Here is an 18,717-nt window from a genome sequence, read left to right on the forward strand (position 1 = left end):
TAATGAGGGTTTTTCAGAAGTAAAAATTGTTGGGGGGGGGGGGGGCCACTCTTGCCGCTATTGTGGCTTAATAGTGGGACCTGGGAACTTGAGATGCAGCCCAACATGTAGCCCCTCGCCTGCCCTATCCGTTTCTGTGTCGTTCCCATCACTTTCTTGAATTTCCCAGATTTTCACAAATGAAAATCTTAGCAGAGCATAGGTCCCATACAAAAATGCTCGGGTCGCCTATTGACTTCAATGGGGTTCGTTACTCGAAACGAACCTTCGAGTATCGCAGGAAGTTCGACTCGAGTAACGAGCACCCGAGCATTTTGGTGCTCACTCATCTCTAATGGAGGCCCTTCAGCTAGAGTTTTAATTAATGGCGTTATATTTAATTCATTTGGAATCACAAATGGTACCAGACAGGAGTGCCTGTTGACGCCCACTTTATTTATCATAACAACGGAATCTCTGGCAGAGGCAATCCAAATGGAAGGTAACATTAAAGACATTCCCTTTTACCTTAGACAACACAAGAGCAGGCTACTTGCATGTGATATAATATTAATGATGCCATCGCCATTGGAGTCCCTCAGAGCAGCATCACGCCTTATCACTTCTTTTGGGAGAATTTCATATTATAATATTAACCCAACGAAATCCCAAATCTTGGCCATTATTACCCCAGGCAAACTACAAGAATGCATTAGAAGAGAATTCCCTTATATGTGGGATCCAGCTGGCACCCAATATTTGGGTATAACACTCTACTACCCGGTAAGAAATATAATAAACCTCAACCTCACATCCTTACTCGACGAAATACAATCGACCCTCAAAAAACTATAACGAGGTGGAATTTTCCTGGTTAGGGAGAATTGTCCTCTATAAAATAATGGTCCTTCCAAAAATTCTATATATATTCCGCATAATACCATTTAAATGTCCAACTAAATTACTCAAAGACTTACGAAAACAAATGATGTCTTTTATCTGGGGTAACAAGAGACTGAGAATAGCAGCTTCCATAATGCATAGCCCGAGAAGAAAAGGAGGAATGGGTGTACCAAAATTGGAAGCTTACTACAAGGCGAATTTCATTATGCAACTTAGAGTTTGGGGGTGAGAATAGAGGGGATTGGCTGGCCCGTTATGGAACAACAAGCTTTGGGAGGGAAAACCCTCCACAACGTATTGTTGGCAACGAGTATGAATCCTTCTATAGCAATCCCAAACTGTCCCACTATAGAAGCAGCAATAAGTACATGGAGACAGCTGTTGCACATCTCTGGTGACCAATCCCCCAGGAGGATCGTTTCCATTTCTTTTGGAAATTCTAGAATTTTGGTCAGAAAACCTAACCATACGAAACTGGAAAAGTAAAGGCATACACCTAATAGCAGATTTGTTAAATCACAGCTTACACGATAGAAAATTCTTTCAGTATTCCCAAATTAAAAGTATATGGTCGACTTCCCTAACTCAAAATACTTCTCTACCTCTATACTTATTCTTTTTGACCCCTTTAAGTTAAACTTAATAAATATATATATGAAATTTTCTGTGGGGAGAGAGACACAGATCAGAACATATATAAAAAGGCTCATATATTGAATTGGGAGACGGATCCCCGCTTGTCTTCTGCATCCAGCTGTTCTCTGCTCAGAGTGCCTGGCTGTTATACAGCTGAGCGCTTCGAGCGGGGTATGGAGAACACAGCTGGGCCGCTCTGTTTCTGATTCCCTGCCTGTCATCAGGGAGTGCGATACAGCTGAAATAATAGTATCATGCTGAAAGATCAGTGATCAGCGATGGCTTAACAAAAACTGCACTGTCAGTGCAGTTAGACGCAAAGATTATCACTCAAAAGTTGGCTTTGAGCGATTTTTGAGCAAAAATCGTTGTGTCTAAAAGGGCTTTTACTTATAGTGAGAAATTGGAAAAAGAGATAAACTCCCACAATAATGGAAATAATTCAGCTGATATCTGACCATTGTACTTATGAAAAAAATCATGCTTATAGAAATTACAAAGTCAAACAATATCTGAGATGTGGGGTCCCAGGCTGGATCACTTTCAATTAGAAACTTCCACTCCAAGATATTAGGTTACTCCTGATGATATTGAGTTTTCATACACCTCTGGAGATCTTATTATTGTTATTAGTCATGATCGGTTGTCATACGGGTAGATCATATAAGGTACCATAATACGAATATAACAGCTCATAATGAAAAGATACCTCTTCTCTCCCCCCTTCCCTCCCCATGTCATTTCCCCTCCCCACCCTTCCTTTTCCTTCCCCTTTCCTCCCCTTCACAGTTCTTTATATGTTTTCTATCAAAGTTAAACATATGACACCTCACCTGTACTCCAGAAGTAGCAAAATAGACTTCACTATTTTGGGAAAATGTGATGTATTAATCTTGTATGGAAATGTAAGTGTGAATAACAAGATTTGTTTGTATTCAATTAAAATGTATTGAACATTAACCCTTTTCAATCCACGCTCTGATGTCTAAAGACATTCTGATTGAAGGCTGTAAAGCTCCAATGTCGGAAGACATCCGACAGGGTATTCTTACTGTAGATTACTGGCCGCTCTGTTTTTGGGGGCCTCTCTAGCATGTCTCATACCGCAGTACTAGCTCTAGCCAGCAGATGGCGCCATTGTATATTGGCAGAAAAAGAAAGCCCCCTAGGAAACCCTGAATCCAAAATTGGATTGCAAAGGGTTAAACCCACTAGAAGACAAAAAGTCATCAGCTGAAGGAAATATATTTGTAAAGGCTAATTTTAAAATTTTTACTTCAAAGCAGCATCATTTCTTGGAAAATACGCCAAATGTATGTGTTCTATGTAAAAGAATATTTTGTACCCTTAACATGATAACTCGTCATCTCTACTTTCATCTAAATGTTTCCAAAATTCTTATCACATCAATTTGTCAATATATCTTTATATGTAGAGCTTGAAATGACCCTTATACATTTGGAAAGTCTTCAAACCCTTTCACTTATTTAAGATTTTGTTATGTTTTGGTCCTGTACAAATTATTAAAAAATGAACTTTTCCCCCCATCATTCTGCACTTGATACCCCATAATGACAAAGTGAAAACACAATATTAAAATCATAGTACATGTTTTAAAAATGAAAAACTAACATTTTGCATTGACATAAGTACTCCCACCCTGCATTCAGTACTTAGTTGAAGCCCCTTTGGCGGCGACTGCAGCCTCCAGTCTTCTTGGGTATGATGCCACAAGGTTTGCACATTTGGATGTGAGGATTTTCCGCCATTATTCTCTGCAGTTCCTCTCAAGCTCTATCAGGTTGGATGGGACTGTGGCCTTTTCAGGTCTCCGCAGAGATGTTGTCACTATTTCAGAATGGTTGTTGATCCTAAGATTATTCCGATTGCAAGATTGGAGTCAGGGTGGATTTTCTTTCCCTTAAATCAGTAAAATTAGTTGTCCGTTTACTGGAACTTTTAGTCAAGTCCACTTTACAACCACAGTTTGTCACAACTACAACAAGAAGAAGGTGGTGTGACAGGGAGGATATTCGGGGTATTCCGGACAATCCACAGTCCTAGTCATCTGTGTGATCCCACTCCCGGCAACTCTCTCTCTCTTTAACTCCCAACCCATTCAGTGCTGCAGAGGTGCAATACACAGAACTCTGACAAGACAATGGCACGAGACAGACATATAACATTATGGAGGGACCCCCACTAACTCTGGGCAACTACAGATCAACCCTGATCAGTTTCCCTGTCCCAGCCACTGAAAAACACCCCACATTATGATGCTGTCACCATCGTGCTTCACTGTAAGGATGGTATTTGGCAGTTGATGAACAGTGCCTGGTTTCCTCCAGATATAACACTTAGAATTGAGGCCAAAAAGTTCAATCTTGGTTTCATTAGACCAGAGAATCCTGTTTCTTATAGCCTAAGAGTTTTTTATGTCTCTTATTGAGATGTTTCTTTCTGCCCACTCTGACGTAAAGCTTAGATTGGTAGAGTGCTGCAGTGTCTGTTGACTTTTTGGACATTTCTTCCATCTGTAAACAGGATCTTTGGATCTCAGCCGGAGTGACCATAAGGTTCTCGGTCACCTCTCTTACGTAGACCCATCTCCCCTGATTACTTAGTTTGGTGGGTCAAGCAGCTTTAGGTAGAAAAGTGGTTATTCCAAACATTTCCCATTTAAGAATTAAGGAGGCCACTTGTCCAGGTGAGGAGGCCACTTGAGAAAGTCGCAGTTGTTGTGACGAAACACGTTGTACGAAGCTTTTTATAATATTAAAGATCAGTTCCTTTGGTCTTCAGCGACATATCTGTTTTTCCTGCATGAGTGCTAAGACTTTTTTTTATTCATCCTGTACATGTATCCTGCTTTATATCGGACCCCGACTGGGAGGCACGATTGGTGAGGCTTGCACTCCTGCCATTTTTGGGAGATAGTGGGACAGTACCTGTGGTCTCTATCTATTTTGGATTTGTGATACGCCATCCAGGACTTGGAGGTGTCAGTGGGGGACCTGTTATCAGGTAACTAACCCCCCTGACGCCAGGTAAGTCCTATTTTCATTGTTGTCCTCTCCTGTTAGTATGGCTATATGGTGTTGAAGCTGGAGCGCTGTCCCTTATATATGGTTTCATGATTGGAATACAAGGCTTGAAGGATACAACTTATTTATAAGAAACAGACTTGAAAAGAGGCAGGAGGTATTGTGTTGTATGTTAGGAAAACATTAATCTCCATAGAGATTCAAGCTTCAGAGCATGGGAGTTCTGTAGAAACTGTTTGGGTAAGAATACAAGGAGAGAACAACAGAAAGGACACCATTGTAGGCATTTACTATAGGCTGCCTGGACAAGCAGAAGATATTGATGAACTCTTTCTACATCAGATGGCCAGGCTCTCAAAAAAGCATGACATAGTGATCATGGGAGATTTCACCTATCCAAACATTTGTTGGGAATCTCTCTCAGGTAAAAGTAATGGATCCAACAAATTCTTATCCTCTCTTGCTGACTACTTTATCTTCCAAAAGGTCGAAGAGAAAACAACGGGATCTGCTATCTTGGACCTAATTCTTCCTAACAGGGAGAAAATGGTTGAGGAAGTAAGGGTAGCTGGGACCTTAAGTGGCAGTGATCATGCTATCCTTGAATTTGGTTAAAAAGGGGAGGAAGACCTGAGAAAACTCAGACCTCAAGTTTGGATTTCAGAAAGGCAGATTTTAATAAACTCAGAAAGAGGATAGGAAGAATCCAATGGCTGGATGTTCTTAAGGACAGAAATGCCCAAGAAGGTTAGAAAAATGTTTATCAAATGGAAAGAGGGGGAAATATCTCAGGAAGAATATAATGCGGTCTGCAGAAACTGTAGGGCAAGTGTCAGAAAAGCTAAAGCTAATAATAAATTGAGGCTTGCAACAGAGGCCAAAAGCAATAAAAAAGGATTTGGGGGGTATGTCAAAAGCAAAAGAAAAGTCAAAGATGCTATAGAATGTTTACAGGATAATAATGGTGAATTGGTTAAGAATGATGTTGAGAAGGCCGAACTTTTAAATTCCTATTTTGTATCTGCTTTCTCTCAGAAAGTAGATGGAACATCAACTAATTTTTCCTGTGCTATTGGGGGAATAAAAGAATGCAGAATGTCTATAAGCTGATAGATGTAAGGAAACACTTAGCTATCTTAAATGAATTCAAGTCTCAAGGTCCAGATGAATTACATCCTAGGATACTAAAGGAAGCAGCGGAGGTAATTGCTGAACCACTCGCCGTGATCTTTGAAACTTTCTGGAGAACAGAAGTCCCAGAAGATTGGAAAAGGGCAAATGTTGTCCCTATCTTCAAACAAGTGAAGAAGGTGGATTCAGGAAACTACAGGCCTGTGAGCCTGACTTCTATACCAAGAAAGATTGTTGAACAAATTATTAAACAGCATGTATGCAAGTACTTGGATAAAAATTGAGTAATTAACCAGAGCCAGCATGGGTTTGTAACAAACAAGTCATGCCAGACGAATCTAATTTCCTTCCTATGACAGAATCACCGATTGGGTTGATCAAGAAAATCCAGTGAATATAGTATGTCTTGACTTTAGTAAAGCATTTGACAAAGTATCTTGTACCATACTTATTGAAAGAAAATGACCAAATATGGGATTGACAAGGCAACTGTTAGGTGGATTCACAACTGGCTGAGTGATCGTACTCAAAGAGTGGTCATAAATGGCTGTACATCCAAGTGGAAGAATGTATCAAGTGGGGTAGCACAAGACTCTGTCCTAGGCCCAGTGTTGTTTAATGTTTTTATAAATGAAGTGGAGGAGGGAATTGATGGGAAACTGATCAAATGTAGCGACGACACAAAGCTAGTAGAGATCCCTAAAGCCCCATTTACATGCAAAGATGATCGCTCAAAATTTGTTCAAAAGATAAGAATGACAGTTTGAGTGATCATTTTGCATAAAGTATTAATGGGCACTAATGCCAATTAGTATTTTATCAGCTTCATTTGCGTGCAAATGAGCCTCCAGGAGCTGTTGCAGAACTCAGCAGGAAGTCTGAGCTCTGCAATTAGCTCTATTGTTCAGCCAGGAGCTGCTAAGAGAAAACAATGTAATCTGTAGCTCCCATGTAGATAACAGCCTATGGGCTGTTTTCAGCCAGGGGCTGCACAGAGAACACAATGTTATCTCCTGCTCTCAGCATGTGGTCTAAACAATGTTTTTTATGCTGAACTAAAAATCATCCTTTAAACGAAAAGTGCACAAGGGTCGCTTTTACACACAATGATTATCACTCAGAAGTTATAGTTTTAAAGAATTTCGAGCGATAATCGTTGCATGTAAAAGGGCCTTAACAATAGGGAAAAGAGAAAGCGTACTCAAAAAGATCTAAAAATGCTTGCACAGTGAGCAGTGACTAACAGAATGGTATTTAATAAGGAGAAATGCAAAGTCCTACATCTTGGCAAGAAAAATGAAACAAGCACATACAGAATGGGAGTAATTGGGCTAAGCAGCAGCACATGTGAAAAAGACTTGGGTATACTAATAGATCATAGACTGAACGCGAGTCAAGAATGTGATGCAGCAGACAAAAAGTCAAACACAATTCTGGGATGTATTAAGAGAAGCACAGAGTCTTGATCACGTGAGGTGATTATCCCCCTCTACTCTTCCTTAGTCAGACCTCATCTGGAATACGATGTTCAGTTCTGGGCACCCCGCTTTAAAAAAAGACATAGACAAACTGCAGCAAGTTCAGAGAAGCGTTACCAAGATGGTGAACGGTCTGCAAACCATGTCCTATGAGGAACGGTTAAAGGATCAGGGAATGTTTAGCTTGCATAAAAGAAGGCTGAGAGGAGACGAAATAGAGGTCTACCAATATCTTAAGGGCTGTCACAGTACAGAGGGGTCAGCCCTATTCTCATCTGCACAAGGAAAGACTAGAAGCAACGGGATGAAACAGAAAGGGAGGAGATACAAATTAGATACATACATCGCCTCGCTCCTGTCAGTACACCACCCAGCCCGCTCACTCTGATCCGCTAACACAGTCAGACTAAACACCCCTGTAATATGAACCTCCCATGCTCGCCTCCAGGACTTCACCAGAGCAGCATCCATCCTCTGAAACGCTCTAAACCCAAGGCATCCGCACAATTCCCGATGTACGAAATTTCAGACGTGCCTTAAAAATGCACCTCTTCAGGGATGCATACCAAATCCCCCGACCTACTTCCCCGCCCCTCCCTTTGCCTCCCACAACTAATATAACAAGTGGTTTCTCCAAATTCAACATAAAATGACACTTGTAAAGAGGTTGTCTGAATGCAAAATGTGTTTTTAAAATTAGATGCAAATCAGTAAAACAAACAAAAAAAAACCAGTGATACTTACCAGCCCTCAGCCCTGGCGATCCTGCTGAAGCCTCTGATTGGATACAATGGTCACAAGGTGTCTGTTCTATTGCATATGTATATATAATGAGATGTCAACTAAGACGGCTTTTGGGTGGCTGTAAAATGGGTGCTTTTTTCTCATATTATAGATGCAGCATCCAAATCTCCTATGGTTTATCAACATCATATCTCCAGTTCCATCTTCTCTGCAATTCACTCTCTGCCATTAGGTACAATGCTTATGTAATAGGGATACAGGGGCATTTTCTAAACAGGGAAGTAGCTATCTTCAAAGACGGCACCCGTACAATCAGAGGCTGCAGGCTGACAGATCCACAGACACGGTGATAATGATTTCCACAATCTCTGTCCTCTTCTGCTGTTACAGCATCTTTGTGTAACTGTGCACATATTATAGTATTCACAGAAAAAGCCAAAAATACAATACCTGAAGGTCTGCAAAGCAGACACGGTCGCCATAGGCACGATCGCCATAAGACAGGCACAATCGCCATCGGCACAATCGCCGTAGGGCAGGCGCAATGGCCGTAAGCCCTGGAGATATGCAGTCAGCCAGACAATAAAGTGGAGGAGCAGCTTGTTCCTGGCAGGCTAATATGCAGTCACCCACTCAACCCAGCCCAGATTGGGGAGGAGTGACTGCATATACTAATAGCCTGCACATGTGAACGATACCAAAGATGTCAGCCATAGATGGATGGTGACCCACCATACAGGATATCAACCCTGGCTGAAATAACAGCGGGTTGCCCTGTATCTCTATAGTGGGCCACACTGGCTGACATCTTGGGCTCCCCCACCAACTAGCAAACTACATACAAAAGTACTAATGCATACTAATAAAATGCGGGTGTTGGTACTGCATTTTGGCCAAAACGCATAGGCTGACGGGCCGCGCCGAGGCCACACCGCTTCCGTCAGTACCTACGCTAACTCACGAAAAATTACATAAAATCACAGAGGTGAGGGAAAAAACAAAGACATTATTCACAGAAAAAGCCAAAAATACAATACCTGAAGGTCTGCAAAGTAGACACGGTCGCCATAGGCACGATCGCCATAAGACAGGCACAATCGCCATCGGCACAATCGCCGTAGGGCAGGCACAATGGCCGTAAGCCATGGAGATATGCAGTCAGCCAGACAATAAAGTGGAGGAGCAGCTTGTTCCTGGCAGGCTAATATGCAGTCACCCACTCAACCCAGCCCAGATTGGGGAGGAGTGACTGACTGTAATTTATAGTGAGTTAGCGTAGGTACTGACGGAAGCGGTGTGGCCTCGGCGCGGCCCGTCAGCCTATGCGTTTTGACCAAAATGCAGTACCAACACCCGCATTTTATTAGTATGCATTAGTACTTTTGTATGTAGTTTGCTAGTTGGTGGGGGAGCCCAAGATGTCAGCCAGTGTGGCCCACTATAGAGATACAGGGCAACCCATTGTCACCATCCATCTATGGCTGGCATCTTTGGTATCGTTCACATGTGCAGGCTATTAGTATATGCAGTCACTCCTCCCCAATCTCCAAGGCTTACGGCCATTGCGCCTGCCCTACAGCGATTGTGCCGATGGCGATTGTGCCTGTCTTATGGCGATCGTGCCTATGGCGACCGTGTCTGCTTTGCAGACCTTCAGGTATTGTATTTTTGGCTTTTTCTGTGAATAATGTCTTTGTTTTTTCCCTCACCTCTGTGATTTTATGCACATATTATAGTAGGTTTACGAACAATTTGGCCAGAATGTCTCTGAATGCCTAAGTCATCTTGGGAAGGCAGATAGGTATTCAGATACTGCCTCCCTGCTGATTGGACCAAAGGCAATGAAGCAAGGGAAGTAAGAGCAAGGAAGTAGAGGACAGTGAACTACTGGCAGAATGGTAAGCTTGCTACATTCCCCCTCCCAGAAAGTTGACTGAAACTAGTAGGAAATTTAGGAAGACCACCTGAAAATCAGAACGTACAGACATAAAACAGGGTGCAAACATCAGTAAATGAGAAGGTCAGGAGAACCTGGTGTATTTTAGAAAACTTGCTACAAACCCAGGTACGCTTTAACCTCAATACTACAGGTAAACCCATAAAGCTCATACACTAATAAATCTGTGAAGGTAAGAAAAGTGGAAGTGGCAGGTTCTGGCATAACAGCATTCATTAAGGAGAATTCACACTATGTTCTTTTACTATATCCCATGGTTACATGCCGGGTTACGCAATCACAGAGTTTTGTTGCTGAAATGGAGACCAAGTTTTCCATTTGTTTCTGGAATTTGTCCCAGAGAGAACAGCGTTGTTGATCACACTATTCTATCCAGCACAAATACCAGTGAAAGTCTATGGTCCCGTCCCAGGATTGTTGTTATTATTTATTTTAAGGTGCTACTAATCTAGGTTACTGTTAGAGATGAGCAAACACGCGCGGTAAGGTCAGTTACTCGAGTGAGCCTCGCTCATCTCGAGTAACTGCTTTCTCCTCCGAGGGGTGGCAGGGGCCGCCGCCCGAGCATGCTCGGAGGAGAAGGCAGTTACTCGAGATAAGCGAGGCTCGCTTGAGTAACTGACCTTACCGAGCGTGCTCGCTCATCTCTAGTTACTGTACATATGAAAACAGGGGTTTAAATACATGACATATGAAAAATGACAGGAACAAAAAGCATGGACTGATACAGAGAGAGCGAGGATCCCACATGTGAGGGCTAGCAACCTACAGGGGAGGGAGAAGGAGACAATAGTTTTCGAGAACTTAGACATACTAACAGAGTATGATAGGCCAAAAGAAGACAATGTCTATCCAGTTTAGCCTGTTTCTGCAACCCCATGTTAATCCAGAGGAAGGCACAAAAAAACCCCAATAAGGCAGAAGGGGAAAAATTCCTTCCCGACTCCATAATGCCAGTCAGAATAATCCCTGGATCAACACTCTTCAGAGAAGGTTCCTTCCTGACTCCAACTTCGGCAGTTGGAAGATCCCACTATCAACAACCCATTCGGACTATTTAATGTCTATATTCTGTAATGTCATACTGCTCTAAAAAGACGTCTAGTCCCCTCTTAAACTCCTCTATTGATTTTGCCATCACCACCTCCTCAGGCAGACAGTTCCACAGTCTCACTGCTCTTACAGTAAAGAACCCCCTTCTGTGTTGGTAATGAAACCTTCCTTCCTCTAAACATAGAGGATGCCATCTTGTTACCGTCGCAGTCCTGGAACACAACCCAGAATGGAACTCTGGGATGTAGTAAAAAATGAAGTGTATGAATGTCCCCTTAGTTGAACATTGTCATCAATATATCGGCAGGCAAATTCGCTTAGTACTTGTAGTACACAATAAATCACCACTGACAACCTGTATTCACACCTTGCTATCATATTACAGTTTTTGTATCACTTTTTGCAGAAAAACATTATTTTGTAAAAATCGCAGCAAAATCTTTAATTCAACTGCAATATATGAAAACATCCGGACACAAATAGTTTATTGCCCTACCAAACAGACAGATAGGAAGACAGCAATAGATTGTGGAGAGTAAACCAACTTACCAGCTGCACCAGTAAGTTAATTAGATCTGTCAGAGGTTTGTTCACAATCAGAAGCTCCTCGGCTGCCTGCGTGTCTCCACCCTGCCCGCTCTTCTGAGCCTACAAATGTACAGGATAGACTTGGAATTACTGTTGTACTTTCAGTGTCTTGATAACATTCACACTGAATACTGAGAACTGCAGACGTGTGAAGCAAAATGTGTCAGAAGTAGTTTTCACCTGCATAACCCAGAAAGTAGAAGACTTGTAAACCATACAAAGACGAAATGTCAGACAACAGCAGAAACCGTTACATTTGCTTTGTAACATTCTTAAATACATTTGTTACATAGTAATTAATAGTAATAATGAACAAAGGACATACTCTAATTCTATGATATTTACTCCGGAAATTGAATCTCCACCTTAAAGGGGTTGTCCTGCGAAAGCAAGTGGGGTTCAGCACTTCTGTATGGCCATATTAATGCACTTTGTAATATACATCGTGCATTAAATATTGGCCATACAGAAGTTATACACTTACCCCCTCCGGTGTTGGCGTCCCCGTCTCCATGGCTCTGACCGCAGCCAGAAGAAGAAGACCTGTGCGGCGCGAGCACGCCGGAGCGGCCCCATTCAACAGAACAGAAGAGCAGACTGCGCAAGCGCGTTAATCGAGGGAGAAGAAGGCTTCGGCCGGCGCCATGGAGACGGGGACCCCAACACCGGAGCAGGTAAGTGTATAACTTCTGTATGGCCAATATTTAATGCACGATATATATTACAAAGTGCATTAATATGGCCATACAGAAGTGTTTAACCCCACTTGCTTTCGCGGGACAATCCCTTTAAGGACCCACATTCTGTGCTGATTAACTTCTTAAGGGTATGTGCACATCACAGTTCTGATTCTTTTTAACGGCGAGTTTGACAGCAATTGCAGCAAGATGCAAGAGTTTTCCCATTACTTTGCTAAATTGCTCAAAAAAGGCACCATAACTGTGACATTTAAATAAATCCTAAAACACTTTTACAAGCATTAGAGCATTTTCGTCTTTTACAGAGTCCCCTTTTAAATCCCCTGGATTTAAAAGATAGAATTATAGCTCTGACTGAGGGAGCCTGGGAACTTACTGCATACTTTGTTATCGTTGAGTTCTAGGTTTGACAGTATGCAATTAGCACCTAAGCTCCCTCTAGTGGTGGCTGTCGGTAACAGCTTGTTCACACTAGTGTTACTCCTTTGTTATGGATTTTGGTTTCTCTTTTCCGTTTTGGGGGCAGAGAAAGGGAATTAAATGTTTCTGTTTCCCCCCAGATTTGAATGGGTTTTCAAAACAAGGAGAAGGATCTTTTAACTGAAAGCCTAAATACCAGCAGCCGGTCCCCTCAGTGCTTTCTGCCTCTTCAAAAGTGACTTAAAAACTCCGTTCTCCGAGCCGATATGTTATCTCAGCAGTGACAACAATGCACACTATGGTCATTTGTCCCCATCAGAGGGGTTACTAGTGCAGGTAATCATTACCGATAGGTAGAGGAGCAAGGAGAGCTTCGATGACTGCTCAGCTCTCTGTCCTGATGCTACCTGTCCTAGCCAATTTCATTCCCCAATGATGGACCGATTGGTAAAAAGAGCAGCTATACATGACTAAAAGTATGTATTCATACTACTATATACAGTAGTGTTTTAAATTTTTTTTTTATTTCTCAGACAACCCCTTTAATTTAGGGAGGGGCATAATGCAGAAACCCTGATTATAAAGCTGGCCACATATCAATCTAATTACCAGGCCAATCGTTAGGTCACTGTTACGAGTGCAACATAAACGTTTCAGCAAATTATAGGTTACTCTTTCAATACTGACAAGTTACACAATTTTCCATATATTTCTTGGCCAGTTTTCAAGATCTCTCATTGCACAAATCTGGTTCTGTGATCCGCTATGTAGGCACAGGATGGGCTGTGCCTGGTAACGAGCAGTCATCAAATGACCAGGAGAGATACTGGATGGAACCAATGAAGGATACTATTGAATCACTTCAAGCAGAGATGCTAAAATCTGTGCGGAATTGATTCCGAAAGTTTAAATGATAAAAATAACAACTTTCATTTTGGGTAAATCACTATATTCCCTGACATTTTCCATGTAAGTGTCCATCAGACAAGGCCGTGCTGCTCAGCGCAGAGCACTCCTGTGAGCAGCCATACTTACTGATATAAGGGCAGGTATGCAGACAGGAAAGCTGCCATATGGAGGGGCACAGGTGAAAACTACTGATGGGGTGCATCTGCAGAGCGTTACACTCACCTTATCTGCAGGTAGAAACTAAGCAGCTATTCCTGATCACATGTGTATAAATGACTGCTCATCGGTATTTTACCCTTCTCTAACTTCTCTCATATAGGATTTTGCTTCTGTACATGCTGTCGGGAATTGGTGTCATACCTGCCCTTGTATATTGCAGCAGACCACCAGTGAGTATGGGCGCAGTGGTTTTTTTGAACTGATATGTCCTTTTAAAACAGCCTAATTTACTACTACAATCAATACTCTAACCACATTATATAATGCAAGGTTCTTGGTATCTAATTCGATCATATTACATTGGCCCATCTACCAACGTCCAGGTGATTATAGGTATGTATACCTCTGATAGTAAATTTATTTTGCGTGCTGTTGCCATTTTTGGTTTCTGCTTCCACTGTATGTTGCGGCCGTGGTTTAACGTGCACCTGTATATTTCTATTGAGATATATTTCCATTGGGTAGTGCTGACCTGTTTTATCTTTTTTTTGCAGCTGAGCATTAATCTGCTGGAAAATACCTCTTGGAATGAAAATGCCTCGCCATGAGAGGAACACACGTGGCTGCAGGATGTGCTGAACACATTGTTGACCTGCCATTTTCCTTCATACCACTAGTAAAAGTGATTGATTGTCATTAGAGATGAGCGAGCATGCTCGGTAACAGCAGTTACTTGCGAGAGAGCAACGCTATTTTTGAGTAACTGCATGCTCATCAGAGAAAATTCAGGGGGCGGGGGGGTTCGGCAGGGGGTGTGAAAGATCTTTCTCCACCCGATCTCCTCCGCAACCCCCCGCGCCCCCCCCCCCTGAATTTTCTCAGACGAGCATGCAGTTACTTGAACATAGCGTTGCTCTCTCGAGTAACGGCCCTTACTGAGCATGCTCGCTCATCTCTAATTGTCATATGTGATGGCCTTTCAGACCATCACACAGCAGTGGGGGCAGTGTGCCACTCCACAGCAAAACCAGGATTGAGCTACTTATCCTTAGGTCTCTAGACATGAACGTGGCTGTTGTCAGCGCCCAAACTAAACCTGGATTTGTCAGTGAAGGTAATCTGATTCCATTCCATGGCAGTCCAGTTTAATCATTCACGCCATCACTGCAAACAGAGGTAACAAAGGGTGTTAAAGGCAGTACATGTAATGGGTGCCATGAAACCAAATGTCCTTCAGCCAAGTGCCTGGAAATGGTTCTAACAGACACAGGGGTGTAACGATGGCGCCACCGGTCTCTCGATGGTGGACAATAAAACAGTTGAAGCTGCTCATGCTTGTCAGATGATCCTCTCTACTTGTGGTCTGTAGGGGGCGTCCTGAGCCCGGTCACCTTGTGTGTCCTCAGACATCCACTGGTCCCAACACCTCCTAACAGTCTGATCAGACGCTCCTCTCTACTGGTGGTCTGCCGAGAGGTCCTGAGCCCGGTCACCTTGTGTGCCCTCACACATCCACTGGTCCCCAACACCACCTAACAGTCTGGTCAGACGCTCCTCTCTACTGGTGGTCTGTAGGGGGCGTCCAGAGCCCAGTGACCTTGTGTGCCCTCACACATCCACTGGTCCCCAACACCACCTAACAGTCTGGTCAGACGCTCCTCTCTACTGGTGGTCTGTCGGAGGTCCTGAGCCCGGTCACCTTGTGTGCCCTCACACATCCACTGGTCCCCAACACCACCTAACAGTCTGGTCAGACGCTCCTCTCTACTGGTGGTCTGTAGGGGGCGTCCAGAGCCCAGTGACCTTGTGTGCCCTCACACATCCACTGGTCCCCAACACCACCTAACAGTCTGGTCAGACGCTCCTCTCTACTGGTGGTCTGTCGGAGGTCCTGAGCCCGGTCACCTTGTGTGCCCTCACACATCCACTGGTCCCAACACCTCCTAACAGTCTGGCCAGAATGGCCCGGTGGGGGACAATTCATCGATACGTTTTTGCAGCAAACCCACAACTTCTAGTTGCTTGCATTTCTTCTACAATGAGTATATATAAAGTTTAAATCAGGTTTTCATTACCAATATATCCTTTTCCTTTTAAAGATATATTTTTATGTGCCTACACACTTAATCCTAAAATATATTTTTTTAACACTAGCCCCTAAAACAGTCCTGTGTTCTGCAGCTTGTCAGCTTTGCTGTGTAGACTGGTACAGATGAGCAGTGGGCAGGGAATATAATGACAGACTTATTATACTGCTGGAGGCCTAGATGAAGCAGGACAGCAACACTATACACAGATATGGCTCCGTATACAACTTCCCATTATTCCTTGGTGTCTGAGGGATGGGGTGATACAGCATCACTTCATGAAACAATTACTTGGCACATTCGTGCACTATAATAGTTTCCTGTATGATTGAAGGTACACTAACTTTATTGATATCTTATTTTAGAAGTTTTGGCTAAATACGGTACATTTTTTAACACTATAGTCAATAGAAAGATGGATGAAAACTTGAATGTGAACTAATGTTATCGGTCACACGTTTTCTCATCAGGTTCCTAATTAAATCTAAACGCAGTCTGATGTGTATAATGTATATAGCGGATACTACTGTAGGAAACACTTTGTACAGAATGCGCTTTCTCCCATACCTGAATGACGACTCGTACGACACCAGACGTGTACTTCAGAATACAATGCAGAACGTCCAGCAGTGACAGCAGCTGGGCATTGGCGGCCTTCAGACGGCTTTTGTCATCGTCCAGATACAAAGCTGCGGTTTCCACAATCAAGTTTGAAACATGATGAACCAACCCTGCATATATAAGAGATACAGCAACATGTTAACATAAAAGGCGCACAATGTGATAAAGGCAAAGCTTATTCAACACTCACAATGGCTAGCATATATAGGAATTCAGGGTAAATGATTAAAGGGAAATTCCAATTGAGGTCTATAAAGATGGAACATTCTCAGGCAGTACTTCACGGATGACATTCATGTGCTAATTGTTGGCTGCTTCCTAAATCTACTTCCATAAGCACAGGTAGTGACTTTGGCTGAGCGGCATCTTACATTGGAGTCTGAAATAGTCTCATCAGACTCCTAGGCTTCCGCTCCGTGCTTTCCTCTTACTTTTCCACGAATCGTCCGCGTATGCAATACGAATTTTATTTCCTGTGTTGGTTCTCTTTCCCTTACTAAATGTAAGTGTTACCCTAGTGGCAACAAAGCTATTACTTCTCGCAAGTAAGCAATGGAACCTGTAAAGCACCATCTCAAACAAGTATAGTTTAAAGAGGATTAATGGTAACACCTATTTGCCAATTTATTCACACATTTACAGGAGGATTAACAGAAAAGCAGTGAAATACAGAGTTCTAATAAAAGTGCTCCAGAAACGTTATCTAATGCACTTTCAGGTGACTTTTCTGGCCATTATATGACTTGTAGGCTACATATTTCACTAGTTGTGCAGGCTCCATCTTTCTCAGTTGTCCCTGAGCTGGTGGGTTGACACAAGCTGCTATGGTGTCTTCAACACACTGCACACACAGGAGCTCTTCTCTATTTCCCTTTAGCACACACTCACAAGCAGCAGCAACAGCATGGAGGACATTATACAGCAGTACTGGGGCTGAGATAAAACACTATTAGCTGCTGACCCATATCAGTGCGAGTCTCTCTGCTCCTTTCCCCCTCAACTTTCCATAGATTTCTATGGGCAGTATGAGACAGTGGCAAACAAAGACCTACCTCCACTTCCCGTAGTCCAACTCAGTGTCATTGCTGCTACTGACAACAGGCATTGGACAGGAAGTTAGAGAGTGACATGCCTAGTGACCAGAGCTTTAGAGGAATTTTTCAGCACAAAAACACCATTTTAGGTAAACAAAGTTATTTGTACTTTTGCTGATTATTACATTGGCTACCAATAAGCATCCATTTGTTGAATTGTTAGTGACCATTTGAAGCTGAGCCACCAAGAACACAGGCAAACTAGTCACATGTCTATCACCAGCCAAAGCTATCAGCTTAAAGAGGGACTAGCTCATCAACCCAGTAGACATGACAGATTACGCACATACGAATGGTACACCCAATTACTCATCGCCCGGGTCTCGAGACGCCAAGTACTGAGGTCCATTATAAACAGAGACTGGAAAGAGCAACCTATGGTATGCCAAAGACAAAAATGAACCAAACCACTGAACTCCAGGGACTATTGGGGATTCCTAATCAGTACATATCCGAGATAACATCAATTATCACGCCAGGCAGCAAAAAATACAATGTATCTGCTATTGAACGGTAACTACATACTCCGTATTTAGAGAGGACATTCCTGACATAATAATATCTTTTCTATTCATTGAGCTCAACAATGATCAAAACCGGATGGAAGGAAATCGTGTACAGGTATAGCGATAGAGAAAGATGACAAAATATAAGCTACATGGCTCATGTTCTGCATAATAAGTGACAGATCATTAATAATTAATAGCAGCATATATAAAATATAATTCAACGACATTTACATAAAATTTGGCTTGGTTGCAGTAGACTTCTGAGAACTGAACATTGAGTAGATTGACTATTGGAGACTCATGTTATGCACACAGGCAAAACTTATATAAATATCTCAACCTGCAAAATAGAACAAAAATGGATTTATGAAGGTTTTCTGATGTACCGGGCTGAGCAAAAGTTGGGATTCCGGTTATGCAAAGTTGTTGTCAACTATATAAATCAAAAGTTATTAGAGTTTACAATGTGGTTCTGCTTTGGATTTTGTGTCTCTAGCTTTAAGGAGTGTTTATTCCCAGGTTGCCCCTGGATAACGGTCGGACTTGCTCATTAGGAATGACCAGGGACTGCTTTTTTTTTTATTATCTTCCGCTCTCGTAACTGATCGCTCACCAATAGCAGGGCAGCGCTTAGCGGGGGAAAATACATTAAAAAAGTACAGAGCGGAGAATTGTGTGAAATGTAATTTCAAGCTGCAGGTCAGCAG

At 42.6% G+C, this 18,717-nt stretch overlaps 1 protein-coding gene across 3 annotated transcripts in view; it reads right to left on the minus strand.

The window, feature by feature from the left end:
* ULK4 (unc-51 like kinase 4) overlaps window positions 1-18,717 on the minus strand; it is a 649,532-nt gene that overhangs the window by 194,719 nt on the left and 436,096 nt on the right. For all 3 annotated transcript variants that reach the window (XM_066584674.1, XM_066584676.1, XM_066584675.1), the window contains exons 33-34: window positions 16,354-16,517; window positions 11,475-11,573 (exon numbers count right to left, since the gene is read on the minus strand). In XM_066584674.1, coding sequence (XP_066440771.1) covers window positions 11,475-11,573; window positions 16,354-16,517 — 263 coding nt within the window. The remainder of the gene's footprint in view (window positions 1-11,474; window positions 11,574-16,353; window positions 16,518-18,717) is intronic.

The sequence above is a fragment of the Eleutherodactylus coqui genome, chromosome 12 (assembly GCF_035609145.1).
Source record: "Eleutherodactylus coqui strain aEleCoq1 chromosome 12, aEleCoq1.hap1, whole genome shotgun sequence".
Taxonomy (NCBI): domain Eukaryota; kingdom Metazoa; phylum Chordata; class Amphibia; order Anura; family Eleutherodactylidae; genus Eleutherodactylus; species Eleutherodactylus coqui.